This window comes from Phlebotomus papatasi, chromosome 2 (genome assembly GCF_024763615.1).
Source record: "Phlebotomus papatasi isolate M1 chromosome 2, Ppap_2.1, whole genome shotgun sequence".
Taxonomy (NCBI): domain Eukaryota; kingdom Metazoa; phylum Arthropoda; class Insecta; order Diptera; family Psychodidae; genus Phlebotomus; species Phlebotomus papatasi.
The window spans coordinates 21,305,104-21,325,562 of NC_077223.1; the positions used below are offsets into that span (position 1 = coordinate 21,305,104).

At 34.9% G+C, this 20,459-nt stretch overlaps 2 protein-coding genes across 2 annotated transcripts in view; one reads left to right on the top strand and one right to left on the bottom strand.

Moving 5' to 3' along the window:
* Window positions 1-20,459, top strand: part of LOC129803034 (trace amine-associated receptor 1) — a 141,159-nt gene that overhangs the window by 99,203 nt on the left and 21,497 nt on the right. The gene's annotated exons all lie outside the window — the stretch shown is intronic.
* On the bottom strand, window positions 624-5,140 carry LOC129803054 (uncharacterized). The gene is made up of 2 exons (XM_055849383.1): window positions 5,036-5,140; window positions 624-2,035 (listed from the first exon to the last, which is right to left on the bottom strand). The coding sequence occupies exon 2, from the start codon at window positions 1,932-1,934 to the stop codon at window positions 957-959; it is 978 nt and encodes a 325-aa protein (XP_055705358.1). The 5' UTR covers window positions 1,935-2,035; window positions 5,036-5,140; the 3' UTR covers window positions 624-956.

A 20,459-nucleotide genomic window follows, 5' to 3' on the forward strand; every position in this document is an offset into this window, starting at 1 on the left:
ATAGGGCCGGAGCTATTGAGAAAACAAAAAAAGGGGGGTCTTCAAAATGGCGGAAGGAGGGGTGGGGGGTGGGGGGTCAATGCACCATGTTGCAATTTTCATACGATATTTAACCTTTGCCGAAAACCGCAAGTCGATATCTCTTTTAGTTTAGGAGCTATTAAGCTCCAAAGAGCGGCCGGACGGCCGGCCGGCCGGCCGGGAACGTAACTTAGCCCCCCATATATTCGTGATCAGGAAGTGGCGAAACACATTTTGGCCAAGTTTGAGCGCGATCGGAGGACATGAAATTTTGTTAGGATTATAGTAGGTGAGATTGTTAAGAATCTCACCTAATACGGTGAGCATTTTACTGTCAATGTGATACTGCCCTTAGATCTAAAAATCGCATGTGATTCTTTGTTTTTTATTTTAAACTGTTAAGTGTCTTCAACTTCTCAGTTAAAAATTAATAATAAAATATCTTCACAATTTCGCTAGGTGTGAATCAAATTTTCCTAAAGGCTTTTATTCAGCAATTTAGTTTTTAACGAAAAAAAAATTGTCATAGTAGTTTTCAAATCCCATATTGTAAGTAAAAGTATTTGCAATCTATAAGAAACCGATTATTAAAAAAAGCCGTGTTTCATTATAAAGAATCATCTTATAGGGTTCTATTAAAGTTCTTTGACTACAAGATCTTTTTATATAACAAAGTTTTTATTTTGATATAATAAACAGTAAATTATTAGAGAAATTAAATTTATTGCTATAAGACTTGCTTCTTGGGATCCCCCAATTTCTCTTACAAACTATCTAGTTTCGAGTTCTTTCACATTAAGAATCTCGTCACCTATAAGCTAAATTATTAAGCTTATCGCAGTGGTTTTTTTCTGCCACAGAAAATCCAACTCATAACTCATATCTTTGTTTCTTGAGATACTTTCACTCTTTCTAAATTGACGAATAATTTGGGGTTATTTAAATATTACCAGAGGAATACTGCTGTGTTTGTCATTGTGAATAAATTTCACCTGATTTTCACCTAAATTTGCTATTTCATGAAATTCTCCTTCAACTTTCACTACTTTATCGCATTTTGTGGTTAAATTAATCCTATACCATTGCTCAGGGATCATTTTAACTTCCTGGAAAATGAGAAATAGGAGTTTGTGTTTTCTTCCATGTGCCATCTGATGTCCACCTTCAATTGTGGGAAAAGAATCATCCTTCCAGCCAGATTCTGTGTTGATCTGTATGCTTATCTCCCCAGAAATTGCCTGTTCAAAGTCATGTTCCACAAGAATTCCAATCCCACAAATCAAAGTCTCCTCCTTTCCAAGGATCTTCAGAGCCATTTTGAGGTCCTGACAGTGCTCCTCAGATCCAAATACTTTCGAAAATTGGAATATAATTTTCAATGTAATCCCTCCACTGAACAATATCCTAGGCAGTCGCATTCGAGGATGTTTGGAAAAAGGAGAATTATTAGGTGCTCCGGAAATAGCCAACCTCACTTGATGAACCTCCTCATCGGACAGCAGCCCCAAATACTGCTCTACCACACATCCAAATTCACTGCTGGACATGGCAGGGAAACGGATGAGGTACCATAAGTCTCCGAGAAATGCTCTCCTGTCTCCTCTTCCACCATGGAAGTCAATCCACTTAATTATCACCTCGAGCAATTCACTTTCAGTCACTCTAATTGATTCCATCTCCAGGAGCAATTTAACAGCACCCCTGGACACCCCTAAGAAATCTTCTCTGTGGAAAATACCACCGTCAGAGTTGGAGATAAAATCGAGGCATTTGGCCCTCAGACATTCGTCCTGGAACACGTCCACAGAATGGCAAAAGTATGTCCAAATGTTGCATTTTGTTAGTGTCTTGAGTACATAGTCTGTACACAATCTTCTCAGCTGATCCATTTCGTACACGGTCGATAATTTCATCAGGCCAAAGGCAATTTCCGGACACAAATTCACCTCACATGTGTAGACGAAGGTGAGAAAGGAATCGAAGAGGCGGGAGTCTATTCCATCCAGTTCGTACACTAAAGGGATATAAATACACTATAACACGATTTTATATAAGGAGCTTATATGAGTGAAAACAAAATAAAAATCATAGTTAAATCTTTTGTTATAGGTATTTTTTTTTAGAATTTTTTGATTTTTTTGATTTATTACTATTGAAAATACAACTGATGCAAATTAGAAATAAATCTGTATGCCCTAATGAAGGAAAACTATCGTCAATCGCGAGAAAATAAATAGTGTCGGTCATGGTCAAAACCCTGTATAAGGCTAAAATTCCAAATAGGTCGCAATTCTAAAAGAATCAAAATCCTAAAGAGCTAACGTTAACGTAATCTCAAAGAGCCAAAGTTCCGAATGAGTCAAAATCCTGGCTACACAAAATTCCAAATGGGACAAAAATTAAAGTACCAAAATCCCTAATAGGATGAGATTCCGAAAAATCAAACTCTCTTGTTTGTCGAAATCCCAAATAGACCAAATACCGAATGGGCCGAAATCCCAAAAAAAAAGTTCAAAATGGCTCAAAGTCTAAAAAGGCCAAAATCGAATGAGCTGAAATCCCAAATAGCAAAAATCACGAATGAATCGAAAATCTTGAAGAGACAAGATCCAGAATGGACTGAAATTTCGAAAAGCCAAAATCCCTAATTGAACAAAATCCTGAAGAAATTAAATTCAGAGTTAATAAAAATTCCAGAAAACCAAAATACTGAATGGAACGAAGTTCCAAAAAGTCAAAATCTTCAATAAAATGGGTCAAAATCCCGAACTCATAAAATTGCGAATGGGTCAAATCTCAAATCCCAAAGATGCAAAATCCTTATTGGACAAAATCCCGAAGAACCAATCTCTATAATTGGTTAAAATTCCAAATAGCCTTAATCCTGAATAGGTCAAAATCTTTAAGTGCAAAAATCTAGTATACTTCAAAGATTTAAAATAAATAGTCAAAATCCCGAATGCACAGAAATTTCGAAAGGTGAAGATCTCAACCCAACTAGTAAATTAGCTGTCTTATAGAACCAAATACTTGAAATGATCTCATAATGATCTTCTAAACAGCTGACAGCGGAATTATAGGATAGAGACATAAAAGTCTCATAAGAAGCGTAATACAATCCTATGAAACCCTTTTTATAAGATAACACTATGCAACGGTGATTTTGTCCCTGGATTCTCATGCTATTTTTTCTATTGCTAGGATCAAATGATTTACGAAAATATTTATCATTTTGATTTCATTTTTTTTTGCGCCTGGAATCTAGGCAAAATCGTTTTTGCCGTTTTTTGATATTTGGGTGCCTATATCTCCGATTCTGCTGAACCGATTTATTTATTAATAGGGGAACATTTGTTCTCCTTTAGATTCCCGATAATCCTTTGGACAGATGGAGTTCGTACAACTGACTCGAAAAATCGAACTTTTTAGCAACTTTAATCAAAAATATCTCAGAAACTAGAACTGTCCCTAACAATTTGTTTTGTAGGTCTGATAGAGAATTTTATAAGCTACATTTTCGTCCATATGAAACTTTTCTCTAAGATTGTTTTTTAACCTCTAAATTGAGGTTCAAACGAAAATTGAGCACTTAGTCAATTAGAGAAAATCTGAATGAATTTGTATGAAAAATGCTTTGCAATCCAAACGTTGCATGCAAAATGTCAACAACTTCCCCTGATTTCCCCTTATTTCCCCTCAAATTTGATCTGGATCTATTGAAGACTTGTAGCATGCTCATAACGGTCTTAAGAATTTACAAATAAGCGTAAAATTCAGTCGAGACGAAGTTGGGAGGCGTTTCTTCATATACCGATTGGATATTAATAAGGAAAATGAAGACGCGTTCAGTAGATTATTTACAGAGACAAAATGAATTTTTCGTGGGTTCGCGGCACAGCTACAGCGACCATCTTTGTACCTCTGGAATGGCGGTAATGCATGGTGAACTAATAAATTCCTAAACATATTAAATTACATTAAAAAATTATAATTACATAAAATAGAATTAGATAAATACGTATAAAAGCGATTTTTTTGTGATTCTTTTAATTATTCTGATTATGGTCTTATAACTGGTTCATATCCGTTTATAGTATTAAATTTACAGTATTGTATAAGCATTTTCTCAGAAGATATATAGATGTTTTATAAGATTGTCTCAGAGAACTCTTCAGTTTTCTTTCACAGTCTTCACAGTAATGCTTATAGAGTCACTTGAGCCCCTTAGTGGTGCGCCTCTTTTATATATAAAGGTCTCAACGACTATTTTAGGTAGTCTACAAGCGTTATTTAAGTAAATCGTTCTTTGAGTCTTTCTGATAAGCCATGATTCGGGAATTCTATAAGACTATATTGAGAAAAAATTGTTTCTTGGGAAATGAAACGAAATTCTGTAGAACTAAAATCCAGAATTGGCGATATCCTATGGAGTCAAAATTTCGAATGGGCCGAAGTAATACACTACGACTCTGATAGAGTCAAATCCTAAAAACTTTAAACGCCGTGAAAAAAATCTGTGAAATTTCAGGGGTGACATGATAACTTATTTTCGACACTATCGACTGTCGATTCTGAAAAATTTAAACGATAGCTGCACTTCCTGTAACTAATATAGATGTTTATCAACACTCTCATTATTTTAAGAATGTCGCAATGAATAGCCCAACAATCTATAAAAAGTCGACAATCACTTAATCTAACAGACATAGATTTATCGATACTATCGATTCGATATAGTGTCGAAAAGTTATCATTCCACACCAGGTTTAATGTCAAACTTTTAAACTAATTTTGTTAAGTAAGAACTTGAGAAAATTTTTAACGAGTGAAGTAGTATCTATACAAGAATTAATAATCTAGAATATTGCAGATATACAAGAATCAAATGTGTTGACTCTATCGGAGTCGTATAGAACAAAACCCTAAGTGTATCGAAAACCCAAAGAACCAATTTAGCTCTTTAGATTTTGCTCAGCCAAACACCTACATGGGCAGAGAAATCATAATAACTAACCTTTTCTCTCAATGTTTTTGTTTCCATTTTCTGCTGCAAACTCTCGCGAAAACCGTGGACTAGCCAATGAGAGTATCAATTTATGAGCTGGAATTTGAATACCATTCGGTTGCAGGATGAATAAAACATCCGCTCAAAAATGACATCCTTTGAGATACTGAAACCGATCGCGAAGCCTCCGGCACGATACTCTTCCACACTCCATCACACACACCCCCCTATCAATACCGTTATTCTCTATAGGGAATTCAAATATCCAGCGTGTAAGCGGCGCGAGCGGTTTCGCGGAGAACTACAAGCGAAATACTAGCGAATCTAGCGGCAAAACACGCAAACCTCTTCTGACAGCTCCAACGTGAATAAATTCCTTCTAATGTGCTTACGCAGTTATTGTGGAAAAACTTGGGAAAATATTCAATAAAGTGCAGTGAAAACGTGTAAGAAGACTCTCTAGTGCATATCTCAGCTATCTGAGTAGTGAAAAGTGAGAGACATGAAGTGTGTGGTGAAAAATTGTGGAAACACCCGCCATCGGAATCCTCTTCGTGTAACATTCCACAGGTAAATATAGGCACATTTCTTTCTTCTTATGATCAGCGACTTATGTTTTTATCACCAATCGAAAGTTCATTAAATTAGAAATTTGGTGACATTAGAACCATAAATTGCTGATCTTTAAATAAAGAAGAAAAATTCATGGGAAAATTGTAAAATTCTTCTAAGCAGCATTTTTGCCGGCTATGCCAGGGATGAATCAGGGGAACATCTCTCGCCAAAATCTTTATTTTTTTATTGAAATTATTATAAAAAAAAAACATGTTTTATCAAAAAAAATTAATCGTTCTGCTTGTAGTAAAGGAAATTGTTAACGTGGTCTAACCGAGCGTTTGCAAATTGGACTTGTTGTGAAAGTAAGGGAGAGGCATTAAAGAAGTTCTCCCAAAAATTATTTTTAAAAAAATTATTTAATTTCACAATTCATTAAATTGATTAAATTGAGTTTAAATACAGTATAATAGAAGTGATATAAGAAATAAATATATTCATGAACCCTATTTTTTACCAGTTTTTCTAATTTTGTTTTTTTGCAAAAATAATTCTAGATTTCCGAGAGATCCACAAACTCAAAAAGTCTGGGCCAATCGTCTTAAGCTCTTAGCTGCAGAAGTGAATGATAAATACGTATGCAGCCTTCACTTCAAAGCAGAAGATATAAAACTGACAAATGTCCGCAAGCACGGCTTCAAATACCGCCACTGTTTGGATCCAACGGCTCTTCCAATAGTAAGTAATATTTTTTCTTAATGCAGGGATATAAGTCACAGAAATGATAAAATAGTTTACGGTTAGTACAGCCCCCTGCCAATACCGTTATTTCAACAAATTCTCTATAGAGAATTCAAAATTACACCGTGAGCGCCTCGCGAGCGCTTTTACACTGCGCATCACTAGCGCAACTGGTGGCAAAATTTCGCAACCACATCTTTCTTTCAGACGAATTCGCATGAAGCAATTTAAATTTTTGTTTAAAATCCAGAGCTAGTGAAGAAATACGTGTCCCATCGATCCAAATAAGTACAAATCAAACGAAATCCAGTCTAGAGAGTAGCTGTAGGTTTGTAGGAAAAGCCCTTTAATTTTGTAAAAATTTGAAACGGATCTAATCAGATAGGGTAAGTATACCAAATTTCTGCATAGTTACATACAAGTGCTGAAATTTTAAGTTTGAAATTTAATATTTTTAATTCGAATTGAAGTTTTTATTACTTCTTTTCAGGTAGCATTTTTTTGAAACCTTGTAGATAGTTTCGTTATAGATGATAGACTGTGGATAAATCGTCATTGCTTTCTCTAAATCATTCTCAATACATTTTAAAATAAATAAAAATATAGACATAGGTTTGGGTAATATTTCGGCCACCTTGGTTCTCATAGTTGCTTGCCTTTCCAGAATTCTTTGAAAGTCTTTTTCACATCATCTCGTTCGTCGAAACGACATTTTCTCTTTTTCTGATTTATATAATTTCTAGAGTATGCAAAAACTGAAAATCCATGGAAATTTGAGGAACAAAATATGCAGCCGAAATTGCAACCTGTCCGAAATTTTGTACTCTGACCCTATGAATCAGTTTCAATAGATTTATGAGTCGATAGGGTAAGGGCTCATAATTTTGGACAGTCTGCTTATAAGCATCGAAGTTCCAAGTTTGAAGTGCGATATTTTCTATACTAATTGACATTTCTTGTTACTCTCTTTTCAGAAGGGTTGTTTAGAAACTTAGCAAGCTATTTATCGTCTTATTTTTATTAAAATTAGTTTTAATACGTTTAAAAATGAATTGATATGTAGAGGTGACTTTGGCTCTTATTTTGGACAACCTGTTTATTAATTTGGCCAACTTGGCTGTAAATTTGGACAGCTAATCCGCCTCAATAGGATGCCCATTGTTCTTCATTTGATGAACCAATCTTACCAAGTCCTCTTCCTGTTCATGTAAGGGAAACGTAGAATGTCACAGAAATCCGGAAACTTTCTATATCATTCATTAAAGTGAATTGACTTCGATACTCCAAGTACGTGCGGATTCGCTCATTCCTTGGCCTTTCCGGGAGCCTTTCAAGGCATTTCTCGCTACATCTCTTTCGTAGAGATGATGCTCCTTTGTTTCTCCAGGCATTTGTCCAACCTAGTCATCACAAAAGCTAAAACTTCACAAAATTTCGTGAGAAAAACACCTGTCTAAAATAAGGATTATCACCTCACTGGTGAATGTCTTAGAAAATTTCCCATTTTTCACACGAAAAATCTAATTCACAAGGCAAATCTCACTTCAAGTCAAAGGTACAAATCACCACTAACGTGAATCAACACAATATTCAATGAATATTCAATAATATCACTCAGAAAAGCGAGGAAACATTGTTAGTACTTCACCACAGCTAATAAGACTGAAGTAAACACGAAGTTCTGTCATATTTCTCGTAAGCAATTGCTCTCACTGAATTTTCAACAAAGCAATTTCAACTCAAATCATATTCAAATTTTAATGTATTTAGTGTCAAAATCTTTCAAAAAGAACAAATATTTAGATAGAATTCATTATTCATCAAATCTTGGAATAAAAATCCATCATTTTAATCAATTAATTTTTAGTGTCCAATTTTATCCTCAAAGTGTCCAAAATAAGAAACTTGACAAAATTATGAGCCTTTCCCCTATTGATTTTTTTATCCGAAATTCAAATAAAAAAATAAACGATTTGAGAAACGCAAAAACTTTATAGTTAATTGTAAAAGCTTATTTTTTGGAATATAAAGTCTATGTCAGGAGTACGATTATTAGGGACAGTTTGTGTAATGAGCTCTCATCATAAAATACATTATTTTGTACAGGACTTGACGGAAATGAATGCAGAAACTGATGAATCTGTGACATCAAAGTATGGCAATGAACCAGAAACTTCTTGTATGGAAGTGGAATCTCAATTTGTCAGTGACTCCGATGTTGACAATGAACCAGAACCAGAAATTGAGTGGTTGCTTGATCCATACTGTGACGATATGGTAGAAGAATGTTCTATGGAAACAGATTTCCAAATAACGAACAATGATGCAGAACCGCAGTCTGCCAATGAACACTCAGAGACTGTTATTAAGAAATTAAATAACGAAATTCAAAGGTTGGAAGAGAAAGTTGAAATTTTGAAGAGGAAAAATCATGCTCTTACTATGCAGGTGAGACGACGAGATGAAAAAATCGCCAAAATGGAATCATTCTCTTCCTCCAAAGACAAAACCACTCCGAATATATGTGAGCGCTGCAAAACTTCGTTCTCACTAGAATCCCTAAACGGAGTTATTCGCCTCATTGTGGAACGTATTCTGGAAAGGGGCCAGAAAGAATTCTTCAATGAGAGATATGAGGAAGAATTGAAGTTCTTTGCTGTGCAGCTTCATTTTATTTCGCCAAAAGCGTACAGATTCGTAAGAAATGAGCTGGAGAATGCCCTTCCAAGTGAATTCACCATTTTGAGATGGCTGAGAGTCATTAACTGTGAGCCTGGCTTTAGTGACGAAGCTCTCACGGCCATTCACAATTACGTGGCTAGCCAGAACCGTCTTGTGTGGTGCCAATTAATGTTTGACGAAATGTATATCCATCGCCATGTCGACATTGTTGCCGGCAAGGTGTATGGATTTGCATTTCTAGGAAATGGCTACGAAGGCTATGGGGAAGCCGCCACAGATGATAGTGGTGATGGGGAGGCAACACAGATTCTTGTGTTTATGCTAGTCTCCATAGACATGCAGTGGAAGCTCCCCATTGGATATTTCCCTATTAATAAATTGGCAGCCCCTGAAAAATCAAAGCTGATCTCTGAAGCCATATCTCTTTCTGAAAAAGCTGGGGTAAAGATATTGGGTCTCACATTTGACGGCGCTCCGGTGAATTTCAGCGCCGTAAAGAAACTGGGCTGCAACCTTGCGACGAATGACGAAAATTTCTACACCATTAATCTTGCAGTTGGTTGCAGTACGAGGGAAATTTATGTGCACCCGGATCCCTGCCACATGATCAAATTGGTTCGCACCCATTTCGCTAAAAACCGACTTGTGGACAGGGAGGGTGCACAAATAGATTTCAAATTCGTTAAACTGCTGCATGAATTTCAACAAAATAATGGTGCAGGTATCCGGCTGAAGGGCAATAAATTGACCAGCAGCCATATCGAATTCGCGCAAAACTCAATGTGCGTTGAATTAGCAGTCCAGGTTTTAAGCGCATCGGTTGCTGAGGCAATAGATTATTGCCGGGATGTGTTGCAGTTAACGGAGTTCGAAGGAAGTGAGGCCACTACGAAATTCCTGCGTATTTGTAATACGTCATTTGACGTACTAAATACGCATAAGAGCACGCACAAAGGGTAAGAATTGATTTTCAGTTGAATACATTTTAATTAACTCAGGTTTTCGTTAGTACTTATTTTTTCTATCATTAGGCTTTTTGTAAACCATACTTCTTCTAAAAATCATTTACAGGTACAAGGCACCTATCGTAGATGAGAACTGTGAAGCAATCACACACTTTTGTGAGACAGCAGTCTCCTACTTCACAGACCTGCAAGTGGAAGTCTACGACAAAGAACGAGCAACATCCACACTCCAGCCAATCTCCAAATCTAAAGTCAAGACTGGTTTCATTGGATTGAGGGCATGTTTGAGAAACCTTCCTGCTATGAACATAAAAATGAAGAACTTCTGCCCCGAAGGTTTTCTCACATACCCTCTTCTCCAAGACCATCTTGAGTTTTTCTTTGGAGAAGTTCGGTCAAAGCTCGGATGTAACACCAATCCGACGGTGGTGCAATTTCGTTCTATATTGAAGCGTCTGGTAACCTGTGTACAAATGGGACAGCTTTTAGAGAACACTAATTGCAAAGCACAGCTAGGACTTATTTCAACTCTAAATATTAAGTCTGAGATGAAGGTATGCATTAATTTAAATGGTATTTTTTTACTGCTCGAACTTAAAGAGAGAGCAGTTATATAATCGACTTTTTTTTTCAACTTCTCACTGTTCTGGAGCTTAAACCGTAAGAGATATCGACTTCCGGTCTTCGGTGAACCCTCCTCAAATGACATTATATCGTACTCAACCTCTTTACTTTTCCCTCTCCCCTTTCATACGTTCTCTATCCCTCAAAATTAGGCCAAAAATAAGGTTTTTCCATTTTTTCAAAAAATTGGCCCAAGCTTTTTCAATGATTTTTGGATATGTTTTAGAGCTGGTCCTGGCGAACATTTCGCCCAAACATACCTATGACCGGAAAATTCGTCATTTTGAATTATTGAAGGTCAAAGGTCAACCACTTTGGAAGGTTCATTTTTCAACCGATTTGGTTAAATTTGGATTTTTTGGAAAGGTATTGCAATGTCGAACCCCCCGGTTACATCGGTAATGAATCGGTTAAGTACCGATTTATTGATTTTCAAATGCTTTTGTGATTTTTTAATTAATTTGATCTCTAGTAGGTCAGTGATTCCAAAAGATTATGCAAAAAGCTAATTCATGGTGAGCTCTATCTCGTTCGAGCATTCCGCAAAGCTGGGACGCTTTGCCATCTCTTTTTTTTTCTTTAATATTTTGATCTTCTTCAAGTATCACCCTGAGCAGTATATTTTTAATGTATTTCTGATTAAATTTTTTATCGATATTTTTGCAAATTAGAAGCTCTTATTACTATAAGTGCCCCCATTTGGATTTTATCTCGTTCCATAAAAATTAGTTTAAAACTATTTTTCACTATTTTCCCATATCAAAGACAATACTAGTTTATTCATCTATTATTCACATGAGAATCTACACAAGTGATTTGGTCCTATAGCCTGTATGGTAAAGAAATGTCCATAATAAAAAATGTTTAAGCCTTTTTTTTTAACGCAAAATAGGTCGATCGGGATGGTCATTCAGAGCCGAATGATGTCAATCTAGAACCGATTTCCGGACCTTCTGATGAAGACGTCTATGGGGAAGAGGTGGTCTCAGTTCAACTTACAGCAGATATGCTAATGTCCAAAGTAAGATTGGACTGTGAAGTTTGTATCACTATTCGTGAAACGACTCCTTCATTCGTCATAAATCTTCTCGAATGTGTATGTGCTTTGGGAAACAACTATTTTTGCCAAAGAGTCAAACAAGTTGGACAAGCCCAGTTCCTGAAGACATACAAGGAGAACGCTTGTGTCACGTACATTATAACCAGCTTCAAGAACTACCCCACTAAAAAAAATCTAACACACTTCATCGAGCAGAACAAACATTTCCTCGTATTTCTTGAACCTGCTGTAAGATTGTTTGCTGAGAAAAGAATGCGGGAGGAGCTGCGACTATTCAACACCAAAATATCCGAGCGTCAAAAACTACATAGGCTCACTCACTTCAAAGGATTTTAATCCGAAAGAAATGTGCGTGAGACTATGTGGAAATTGTACGATTTTGGAATGGGCATATCACTTTAGATGATCACTTCCTTTGAACATAGGTTTTTCTTGAACCAGTTTCGTGCTGATGACACAATGTAATTGTAACAATAACATTGTAACAGATAACATACAGTCTGTGAAGGGACTTTTCCATCGTTTGGTCCTGGAGGCTGGAATCAACGCTAAGACGGCGATGGTCGCATGGGAAGGGAGGCAAAAAGACGAAATAAATTGAATTGAATTGAAAAATAAAAAAAAATCATTTTTTTTTGTATATTGCTAGGAAATTACTTGGATCTTTGATATAATCTTACGTTTTCAGGTATCGTACTTCAGCACATCTTTTGATGGAAATATGCAGAACTACATAAATGTGATTGTTTCTCTCCTCACATGTCACAATAAAGAGCCTTTTTAGAACTTATAGCCACGATCAAGAACCTACTACAACTTACAAATTAAACAAATGTGATAGATTTATTAAGTAAGTATACTGTTAAATAAAGAAACTCTGATCCTATCTAAGGATTATAATTGTATTATTATTGGTTTTGTATTTAGTTATCATACAGTGAATGCAGCACTTTATGCTGATATTTAAACATTGCTTAAAAAATAATGCCCCTAGTTTTTTATATATATATTCGTATGCATTCCATAATTTATTGCCATTTTATATATCGAAAATAAATAAAAAAATTATTGGATATAGTGAAACCGTAGTAATAGCAATAAGAAAAGTATACAAATCCTTAAAGTGGTATAGTTGATTAGTTAGTGATTTTTTGTCAAAATGGAGTGATTTTACGTTGTATTCTATGTTTTTTTAAAACAAACTACATTGAGAAACAAATATGAAAATAAAATAAAATTAAATTAAATTAAAAAATTTCTACCCCTAATTACATCCCTGTCTAAGCGCCACCTCTGAGAAATGACGGGTACTGTATGGGTGCTTAAAAAATAACGGAAATTTTTGAAGAGAGAAAAAAGTCATCATAACAATGTAACTTCTTAATCTCGGGGGGGTGATCACACACGTTCAACTTTCACGGATTAACTGGAAGAAATCACCGTTTCTCGCCGCAATAATTCGACACGTCGTCGCGATAAGAGATAAAATTTATTGGTATTGCGACAGTGAGATATAGATACGGAAATATCTGCTGGTAATCGACCATCAGAGAGCTTTCAGAATGATTGGTGGTCGGAAATACACTACCATGATCGCTCTTAATTAACTCTAATTGTATTCCAAAATCACTCTCTGAGTTAGAACCACATTTGTGCGGTCAGAAATGCTCTTTAGGAGTTATTTTGACCATCAGCATGTCCGGCATATCTAGCATATTTTACAGCTAAAACCACACAATCAAACACCTTTTTTTTTGGATTGCGGAGAGTTGATGATGTGGAAAATGCGGGATGAAATGCACATTTCAGGCTAAATTGCCAGTTTTTGGGAAAATGAGAAGTTCCACTGAATATTTTGTGTGATCCAAAAAGTAAATAAGTCAACATTGCTTGTTTTGTGTAGATATAATTTTTTTTAATGTCCAAAGATTTTGCCCGTGGAATGTTTAAATATTTGTTTTCTTCAAAATTTTACTTAAATTAAAATTAAATAGACTCGGTAGCAAAAACTGATGCAAAATTTCACAAATTAAACTTTTCCCAATTCAATAACTTCGGAAATACTTATTTATTTATTACGATGTACCGGGTCTTTCCATTTCATAGATCGGGTTAAGTTTACAAATTTTTAATAAAGTTTAGAATGTAAGAAATTATTTAAAATACTAAAACATTCTTAACTCATTGAGGAAAACCCATACCGAGAATCCAAGACCTTTTGGAGTAATTAAGCCTTTCTGGTTTTGAGAAGACGACGACAATCCTTTGGCGTATACCGGAAGAAGTGAAGATAACACACAACTATGTTAGATTTTTTTTGCCCACCCCTCTTTAAGTCTGAGGTCTTAGGCCTATTTTGGTCGATATCCTGTCCAATAAAAATCTAAAAAGGATCAAACTGTCAATAACTTAAAAAATAAATAATCAATAAATAACGGAAACGGAGTACAATACAATACACTTAAAATCCATTCCTATGAATGAAAACTGTGTCAGATACTCGATAAAATATAGTTTTTGTTACATTTTGCCCCAATCTTCTCTATTTAATATTTCCATTATTGTTTCTTAAATTAAAAGTTTAGGATAGTTGATTAAGAACTCAAGAATTCACCGGTATTGGTAACATTTTCTGATTAATATCTAAAAAGGAGAAGGTTTTCAAGCTTCGCACTTACTCTGGCTTCGAACATTTCATACTTTTCCTATATTACTTTACTCAATCTAACCTATTTTACTGCTCGAACTCAAAGAGAGAGCAGTTATAAGGTAAAGTACCCTTTATTCGACCGGTTCTTCTATTCGACCGGTAGATTTATTTATTCAATTTAATTATATTTGCTATAATATTTTATGTATGATCTAACATTAATAGGTCAATTATTCTTTAAATAATACGAATCAGTGACAAATTCATAGAAATTGATGAAATTCACCATCAAATATTCAAAAATTGACCCACCGGTCGAATAGAGGAACCCGATCGAGTAAGGGTACTTTACCTTATAATCGTCTTTTTTTTCAACTTTTCATTGTTCTGGAGCTTACACGGTAAGAGATATCGACTTCCGCTCTTAGATGACCCCCAATAAAAAAAAACAATATCCCTCGATGATTTTTTTCCCTCCCCCTTCTAACCGCTAGAAAAAACATGTTTTTTCGGTTTTTCTCAAAATTGGCCCAAGCTTTTTCAATGATTTTCGGATATGTTTTAAAGCTAGTCCAGGCGAACATTTCGCCCAAACATACCTATGACCGGAAAATTCGCCATTTTGAATTATTTAAGGTCAAAGGTCAACTAATTTGGAGGGCCCATTTTCAACCGATTTGGTTAAATTTGGATTTTTTGGAGAGGTATTGAAATTTCTAACCCGGCTGGATCGGTCTTCATCGGTAATGAGTCGGTTAAATACCGATTTTTTGATTTTCAAATGCTTTTGTAATTTATAAATCAATTTGATCTCTAGTAGATCAGTAATACGAAAAGATCATGCAAAAAACTAATTCACTGTGAAGCTCTATCTCGTGAGTTGGAGCACTCCGCAAAGCTGGGACGCTTTGCCATTTCTTTTTTTTAGGAAATAATATGACTTAAGACAAGCCATAAAATATATTGCCAGGTCAGGTTCATTAAAGAAATATGTGAAAAATATCAAGTGTTCGAAGCCATAGTTTGTGCGAAGCCTGAGCCTTTCTCTAATATTTTCTAACTTTAGATTTAGTTGAAGTTAGCAAGCCTATTTTTCTTTGTGTGAGGTAGTATTTTGACTATCGGCCGGTTTTTTTTGTACTTTAAAATCTAAAAAAAAAATCAGTGATATTAAAGAGATTTATTCAAAGTTACACCCCATTGTGCTTTTTACACAATTAAGCAATGCCGAATATGAGGACAAAGACCTCCAGCAGACTGTGCATGAAAATCTCTCTATAATCATCTCAATTTAGCTCTCAAGCTCTAATATTGGATAAGAAGTGGTAGAAAAAAGCCCGTTCTAGAAGAGAAAAAAGTCAATTAATATTGGTGTCATGTAGAAAATATAAATTTCAGCCCATTTCCCCCACTAGCAATGTGTGAGGGATTGAGAGCAAAGCCGGAAGAATGGCTAAAGGGGGATGGGATGCCAAATGCACATTCCACCCCATCCTCCCAGGATCTTAGCCAGGAATTCATGGGGCGACCAAAAAGTAAACACATTGAGCCACCAACAACAAAACCCAACGTTGTGGCGGCAATTTACGATCCTTCGGCTCCGGGGGACTTTTTCTTCTGTGGCCATTGTCTTTGTTCCACAAAATACAAAGCTGGGTATCTGTAGGTCCTTATGTCTGGTTTGGTGTTTACAATATCTCAGTGCTATTTTTCAAAATATTGTCCATACACTTTATTTTATTTTGAATTTTAAACCTTTAAAACTTGTGAATAAGCTCCACAAAATGGTAGTAAAATTTATAAAAAGAAATGAAAAAGCAATCTCGATTTTGGAGAATGCTCGAACTCACCCAACTCACCAGATAGGGCAAAGTGCTCTCTCTTCGAACGTTCATGCCTTCGAATAATGTGATTTTTCTTTTATTTTCCCTAGAGCTTTATACACAATTATAACGTAATTATCAATAACTGATGATAAGTTAACTAATATTTAATAAAAATGTGTAGGGGAAACTCGGGCACCACCAAACACGGGGTAGCACCAAACACTACGATTTTTTAATCAGCTATTCGACTTCTAAGGACAAGACCTATATGAATTTATAGGCACTATAGGGATACTTGTCTACTGAAGAAATGGTTGAGATAGTCCAAGTAGGGGAAAGCGCGCTATCTTCGGACGATTTATGTTTCGAACATTTCATTTTTTTTCAATATGTTATAAATTAATTTGTCCCATTATAATAATATACTTTAATAACTAGTCCAATGTCTTAAATTTTGAGAAAAAAGCTCTCGGTGAAATCCATCAGGAACATAGAGAAAAAATTGAATTGTCCGAAGCTTGAGTCATCCGAAGATAGCACGCTTTCCCCTAGTTAAGAAATAAAAATTAGTGTTTGGTGCTACCCCGTGTTTGGTGGTGCCCCAGTTTCCCCTAAGTCTCTTAGGAAAAATAAAAGAAAATTCATATTATTCGAAGGCATGAACGTTCGAAGGGAGAGTACTTTCCCCTAGTGCTCACGTGAATTGTCTCTCTTAAGTGTTTTCTGAACGTGGTGTATTACCAATTTGAACTGGATCATAGAGCATTAGTAAACCATTTCAGAAATATAAAAATAGATACAAAGTTTATAATCGGGAATTATGTGTCTTTTTATTAAGAGCAAAGTAAACACGTTTATAATTTCTAAAGCTTTTAAAAAATTCAAATTTTACTATATATCGGCTGAAAAGTAACCTCTCTAGAGTGGTTACAGTTTGAGTTCAAAAACCTCAAATTTCGAATATTCCGATTATACAAAAGAATTTATTGAAATTTACAATTGACAACATGAACTAAAATTTCTTTGCGATTTTAAGATTTAGATGTTACTTAGAAAAAAGAAAACAAATCTATTTTTTCGAAGTCAATAAAATAACCATATTATATTTTTTTAAGCTTAGCGAATTACAGTTAGGGTAAATGTTCATAATTTTGTACAGTCTGCTTATAAGCATCGATGTTCCAAGTTTGAAGTGCTATATTTTCGATACTAATTGACTTTTTTTGTTACTCTCTTTTTAGAAGGATTGTTTAGGAACTTGGCAAGGGTTTGTTGTCTCTGTTTTTACTAAAAGTAGTCTTAGTACCGTCGTTGCGGGTGACTTTGCACGTTTTTTCGCTATTTTTCAACTTTGCTCTCTAAAAGTGGATAAAGTGAAGGGAGGGGGGGTTTTGAGTAAAATTATTTGTATTCAGTTGTTAATGAATGGATTTTGTGCCACTATCATTAATTTTATAAAATTTTACTATGTTTAAAAAAATCAAGAAAAAAGGCTTGCACTGGGGATAAGGTGCGGGTGACTTTGCACTTTTTAATAAATACCAAAAAATCAACAATTTCTGATAATAAACGACAATGAAGATCTTCACATCTAAGGGTAATATGCACGAGATCTACAAGATGACATGATCGCCATCTTGATTTGACGTTTCTGTCCGCCATTTTGAATAACTGTCAAAACCTAAAACTGGTCCGATTGAGTTGAAATTTTAGTATGTTGTAGCTGATGTCAAGACCTTTTCAGAACGTATCTATGTCCCAGTCTACGTCAAGTATTTACCTAGATACAGAGGCTCAAATTTTAAAATTTTGAAATCATCATATTTTGGCGATCTTTATTTACTAATCCTTAATTTTAAAATCTAAATGAAATGCCTCAGTAACCATTAAAAATGGTTGAGGCTTTTATTTTATATATTTATTTACTCTTACATAATTTAAAAAAAAATAAATGAAAAGTGCATTTATTAATTTTTTTATTTTTTCATTTTTGCAAAAACCAGTTTTTCAGATCTTCAAATAATATGCTGTTATAAAGAAAAACATTACTTTTCTTTTTGTTGGTTATTTAGATCTCATCGCCTAACGATAGTACTGTCTTTTTTGTGATGATTTCGATAAAAGAAGCTCTCCGTAGTTCTGTATTCATGAAAATGTCAAAATTTTGAACTTGGAGCTCCTGTATCCAGGCAATCGCTTGACCTAGGCCGGATGTTATATATGTTCTGAAAAGGTTTTGACATCAGCCAGAACATACTAAAATTTCAGCTCAATCGGACCAGTTTTAGGTTTTGACAGTTATTCAAAATGGCGGACAGAAACGTCAAACCAAGATGGCGACCACACCATCTTGTAGATCTCGGTCACTTTATCTTAAATTATCAAAAAATTGGATAATTTTTAGCCAAATACTTTTATAATAAAGCTTTAGAAAGACCATTACATGCAATTTTATAACATAAATCATGCGTTCTTAGAAAGATAATAGGGAAAAAAAATATTTTAATAAAAATAATCAGCAAAATCGAAGTGGATTATTCTAGCCAGATAAATTTAGAATAGATTTGGGCAATTTACTACTCTGAAATCGATTTTAAAATTGCATCTTCAGATAACTTTTTCACGGAGCCGTTTTTTGACAAAATACCTATATTAGCATTTCATTGACTATTACTGAAACCACAAGAATCCTTTTGAGGATCATTGTACCTTACTTGGTACTTAACATATCCCTATATACTTTGACATGGTAGACCGGATCGGCGAAGACTATCAATAAGTGCTAGAATTGTTTAAAGTCTCACGAACAGCAGAGTGCAAAGTCACCCGCAACGACGGTACGTTTAAAAATGAATTGATATGTAGAGGTGAATTTGAATCGAATTTTGGACAACTTGGTTATTAATTTGGACAACTTGGCTGTAAATTTGGACAGCTAATCCGCCTCAACAGGATACCCATTGCTCTTCATTTCATGAACCAATCTTACCAAGTCCTCTTCCTGTTTATGTAAGGGAAACGTAGAATGTCACAAGAAGCCCGTGTACTTTCCATATCATTCATCAAAGTGAGTTGACTTCGGTACTCCAAGTACGAGCGGATTCGCTAATTCTCTGGCCTTTCTGGGAGCCTTTCAAGGCTTTTCTCGCTACATCTCTTTCGTAGAGATAATGCTCCTCCTTTGTTTCTCCAGACATTTGTCCAACCTAGTCATCACAAAAGCTAAAATTTCACGAAATTTCGTGAGAAATACACCTGTCCAAAACAAGGAGTATCACCTCAGAGTGGTGAATGTCTTAGAAAATTTCCTATTTTTTCACACGAAAAATCTAATAATAATAATAATATAAATCTATATAATACACAAGGCAAATCTCACTTAGGGTCAAATGTACAAATCACCACTAACGTGAATCAACACAATATTCAATGAATATTATCACTGAAAAAAGCGAAGAAACATTGTTAGTACTTTACCACAATTAAATAAGACTGAAGTAAACACAAAGTTCTGTCATATTTCTCGTAAGCAATTGCTCACACTGAATTTTCAACAAAGTAATTGCAACTCAAATCATACTCAAACGTATTTAGTGTTAAAATCTTCCAAAAAGAACAAATATTTAGATAGAATTCATTATTCGTCAAATATTGGATTAAAAATCCATCATTTTAATCAATTTATTTTTAGTGTCCAATTTTATCCTCAAAATGTCCAAAATAAGAAACTGGACAAAATTATGAGCCTTTACCCTAATTAAATATTAATTTCGTAAAAATTAAGAAACGAAAAAGAACAGATTTGTAGTTACTACGGACAATGCGTCTTAAATTCAAAATCAAGAGATTTATTTATGTTCTTTTGATTGTAATCTAAATTTTCTGCATGAACTCTCATAATATTTTCAGTAATAATATTATCTTTTGTACAAAATAATTTGATGTTAGGCCGAAATGGCAGTTTAGTGTTGGAAAACTGCCACATTAACCAAAATAATGGGTCTGGATCAATGTTTAACATCAATCCAGTACCTCGTGACTTCATTGATGATTACTGGGAGGGAATTATCGCGTGTTTTCATTGTCATTTGCCGAAGAGGAAAATCATTATCGCGTAGGAAAAGTCGGTGAATAGTGATTTGAGCATAATCTGAGTGCCATCGGACGTTTTTTTTTTCTCTCACTAAATCCTCCATGGTGGATGTGTCCTTATCTCACCAATGCACGAGGCAAGAAAGACCAACATATCAACTTATCAGCATCGCATGAGAATAGCTTTTCTTAGCCATTTTCCTTGAGATCAAAATTACCCAGAGGATTTCATCCTCCA

Coding starts and splice junctions, on each gene's coding strand:
- LOC129803054 (XM_055849383.1), bottom strand. CDS start 1,934: ATGAAATTATCGACCGTGTACGAAATGGATCAGCTGAGAAGATTGTGT.